Here is a 3,954-nt window from a genome sequence, read left to right on the forward strand (position 1 = left end):
GGGCTGTAGTGGAGGCTAAACGCAAGTAAACGCAGTTACCCACCTCTGAAATTTCAGAAACAGAGTTTATCCACTTCTCACTTCAGAGTTTAGCTACCTCCCAATACAGTAAATGCACTACCCTTGGTTGCGAATCACTGATCTAAGTATTCATAGTTTACCCACCTCTTATGTCACCACTACACCCTTGCATTTCTTTTTTATATACTTGTATATACTATACTTTATACTAATATACTTTTTTATATTTGTTTTCACAAGATGTTGACAGACGCCTCACAGCAGGAGACCGTGGCCAGTGTAGACACTGTGGAGAGTGTCGATACTGGGGATCGGCCCTTGCCCTCCTCCACTTCTGACGCTGGGACACAATGTTATTTGAAGCCCCCCCGATGGTCTCACGGTAAATCTTTGGTATTTTAAGGGGTAGATATTACGTCTAAAACATTGCAAGCAGGACATTTCCATACACATTGATGAAATGAATACATAGCCTACACCAAAACATAGCCGCTTAGATTTGCCATGATTGTCATATGTTTGGGTATGTTTACTGCCTCTGCCACAGCTGTGCAGGTTAACCTGAAGCCCAAGATGGTTAGCGTGGGCACACAGACTTCATTCAGCCCACAAACCTCCACTCCCCTCGCTAGTCCTGAACAGACAGTTGACGATGATGATGATAATGCCACTGTCATCAGTGACTTTTCGTGGGTGCCCGAAGAGCCGATGGATGAGGAGGAGTTGTTTGATGAGGAGCCACCTTACACGTGTGACCCCCACCACAAGTGAGATAATCTAAAACCAACATAGACCATATTGAATGCTCAATGCTTTGTTAGTTTGAATGACACCGCCCCCCTCCCCCTCATTTTCTGTTGTTGTGGTTGCATTGACAAATTCATTGTTTGCCAAGAGGAGCTGATGGGCCTTTTTGCCATCTGTCCGGCCTGTTGTGAGAGGTCGGATAGTAGCATTGTGCAGCAGGAAGGAACTTTTGTTAAGATCAAGCAGGTACAGTTTTGTTTATGCAGTTTTGTTTACGCGGCCATCTGATTAGAAAATCAGAATATCTAATTACAATCTGATAGCTCTGACTGTCTCGCCAGTTAATTTACAATGTATGTACCAGGCTGGCTTTAGTCTGCTGGTTTGTGATGCCATCATATTTGAGTGTTATACTGTATTGGTCATGTGTGTTTGATTGAAAATATGAAACCTTTGACCAGTAATGTACAGTACTTACTCTATATTGAATCCTGATATACTGTTGATTACTCTGTTTTCTTTTCTTTTCTTACATATCTAGGTCTGTGCATCATGTGGCTACCACCGTTTCTGGCAAAACCAGCCAATGCTCCACAGGAACATGCCAACCTGCAACCGGCCATTCATTTTACTGGATGTTTGGCCACACGGACACTAAGAATGTTGGCCCTGTTTGGCCTGCAGTGCATCAGTGTCAGCAGTTTCTTTCGCCATCAGCGCCGCTACACCATCCCTGTAATCGTTCAGGCCTGGAAGAATGATCAAGCCAAGGATTTTAGTGACCTACGGGCAATGGTTGGAGGGCTAGTTCTTGCTGGTGACTGCAGGTAAACCAGTGTGAGAGCTAGACCAGTTCCACGTTTTGATTTTGTTATTTTCTATCATGTAGGGTGGCTTTAGTTGGCATTTGCAGAGGACATGGTGGATTGTCTTTACAGACCATCGTTTTAAAAACTTGAAACACAAATTGTAATTAATTCCAGGTCAGATTCTCCTGGGCACTGCGCAAAGTATGGGTCATACTCTCTGATAGAGGACAGAGTGAACAAGGTGGTGGATGTTCAGCTTGTTCAGGTAAACCTGATGTTATTAGGCAAAGAAATGAACTCTGCAATTTGTTAAAAGGATTGCACTTAATATAACATCTTTCCACTAGTACAACCATGCATAGAGCTTTATTGTGTATTGCCTAACTAGAGTAGTGTATCATAATGCCTGGACCAGCAACGCTTCGGTTCATTAACGCCTCCTTCAACACCACCAGCATTCTACACTTACACTGTTATGTCATGTTGCAGAGCTCAGAGGTCCCCAACAGCTCATGGTGTGAGCTTGAAGGGCTCAAGCGCAGTGTTGGCCTGCTGAGGGGAAACGACCTGCATTTGGCAACGCTGATCACGGACCGACATCGCCAGGTATTTACAATAAAAATGCAGGATAGAATGTAAATATCTGAATTGCCCTGAAGCTGGATGTTTGTGTTTTTTTTCTCCTAGGTTGCCAAATGGGTGAGAGAGGAGCTGATCCCTGAAGGGACACAGCATTATTTTGACGTGTGGCACATTGCCAAAAGTATGTATCCATTGTTGGAACCTTGAAGCAGTTTTTGTTTAGTGCATATCAATTAATACCATTTGTTCTAAAACAGGTCTGGGGAAGGCATTGGATGCAGCATCCAAAGAGTGTGACCAACTACAGTTGTGGAGGCCGGCTATAGTGAATCACCTCTTTTGGACTGCAGCCTCAACCCCAGATGGCAACCCAGCGGTCATGGAGGCCAAATGGAGAAGTTTAGTGAACCACATCCAGGACATCCATGACCATGACACCCCTGCCTTCTCCAGTTGTGCCCATGGCCCTCTAGACGGAGATCAGCGCAACAAAGAGTGGCTGGACCCAGGTACAGTACTGGTATTATGCACGCTCTACATAGTTTTGTTTTATTTGCTGTCTTTGAGTAATTGTCTGAATGCTTTGACATGTGACCTTTGTGATGAAATTATTTTTTCATTCCCTTGCAATCTCATAACATTCTGTTTACTGTTTGCTATAATTCATATGCAGGACAATTCCATGTGTGTTTCCATTTAAAAAAGGAATTCTGTCTGTCTATCTATCGTCTATTTGTACATTTTCCGTCTGTGTGTCTGTCTGCCTCCCTGCCTACCTGTCTTGGTCTTTGCAGGCTCATTGGCAGCAGTCAAGTTGGAGAACATAATGATGAGGGCTGCCTTACTGAAAGATGTTCGACAGCTGTCTCCACAGCACCAGACCTTCTCCCTTGAGGCTTACCACTCCCTCATCTTGCACTTCGCGCCCAAGCATACAGGGTTTTCATACCTTGGGATGTATATGAGGTCAGTGCAATCCAATGGAATAACACTGCCAATTATTATGCCTTTTATAGTAATAATAGTACCGATTAACATGCCTATTGTAGTATTTTGTCATACACCAAGTTTCAAAGGTTTTCTCAAATGTGTTATTTTGTAGGCTTCTCTTAGCGGCGCTGCATTATAATCACAATGCCAATCGCGAGACAGCACGGAGAAGTGACGGGACGGAGAAGTACTGCGTGCGGTATCCGCGCTTCAGAAAAGGTGCCCATGTGGTGCGTCGCATCAAAGAGGCAGCCTCATACGGTAAGCAGTGTCAGGCAGTTCTATCATATTTTGAGATGGCGCACGAGACATCGGTGACAATGATCTTTGTAAAGTAATATTATTATTATTATTATTATAATTAATATTATTATTATTATGTCTGTAGGTTATGCAACATCATTAATGAAGGCCCTTCGGGAGAGAAACGCCAGTTCACCCGCGGTTCTTTGAGAGGTTAGCACCAATTCGTCCTCCGATGCACCCGCCCCCATCGCCAAATCCTTCGAACAGATTCCTGAGGAGGAGGCCGTCAGCCTCTACCTAGCCCGGCAGTCACGCTTCAAGAAAACCTAATTTCACATTATTATTTTCCGCGGACAAGTCCAATGATTTAGTTGTTATTATTTGCATGAAATTTCTTTGTATGTAATTCAAAATAATTTGGCAATCATTTTACCTGTGCCTTGTCAACCTCTGTGTGCGGTGTTGTCTGGGCTCACTGTGTCTGCTTGATGTGCTTTTGCATGTATCACTGCATGTATGAATGAATGAAATAGTATGTGTGTGAGTGTGAGAGAAAGAG

The 3,954-nt window shown here is 43.7% G+C and overlaps 1 protein-coding gene across 1 annotated transcript; it reads left to right on the plus strand.

Annotated features, from left to right (window-relative positions):
- The first annotated feature begins 202 nt into the window (after window positions 1–202).
- LOC130378068 (uncharacterized) lies at window positions 203–3,488 on the plus strand. Its single transcript, XM_056585013.1, has 9 exons — window positions 203–403; window positions 569–788; window positions 1,310–1,595; window positions 1,752–1,842; window positions 2,067–2,183; window positions 2,265–2,340; window positions 2,417–2,668; window positions 2,954–3,125; window positions 3,262–3,488. The coding sequence occupies exons 2-9, from the start codon at window positions 674–676 to the stop codon at window positions 3,485–3,487; spliced, it is 1,335 nt and encodes a 444-aa protein (XP_056440988.1). The 5' UTR covers window positions 203–403; window positions 569–673; the 3' UTR covers window position 3,488.
- The last annotated feature ends 466 nt before the right edge of the window (window positions 3,489–3,954 follow it).

Source organism: Gadus chalcogrammus, unplaced genomic scaffold, assembly GCF_026213295.1.
Source record: "Gadus chalcogrammus isolate NIFS_2021 unplaced genomic scaffold, NIFS_Gcha_1.0 GACHA065, whole genome shotgun sequence".
NCBI lineage: Eukaryota > Metazoa > Chordata > Actinopteri > Gadiformes > Gadidae > Gadus > Gadus chalcogrammus.

Bases quoted from the DNA above. Each gene is read 5' to 3' on its own strand.
- LOC130378068 (XM_056585013.1), top strand. From the start codon at position 674: ATGATGATGATAATGCCACTGTCATCAGTGACTTTTCGTGGGTGCCCG. The intron at 789-1,309 runs GTGAGATAATCT...TTACATATCTAG, and splicing joins ACGTGTGACCCCCACCACAA to GTCTGTGCATCATGTGGCTA. The intron at 2,184-2,264 runs GTATTTACAATA...TTTTTCTCCTAG, and splicing joins TCACGGACCGACATCGCCAG to GTTGCCAAATGGGTGAGAGA.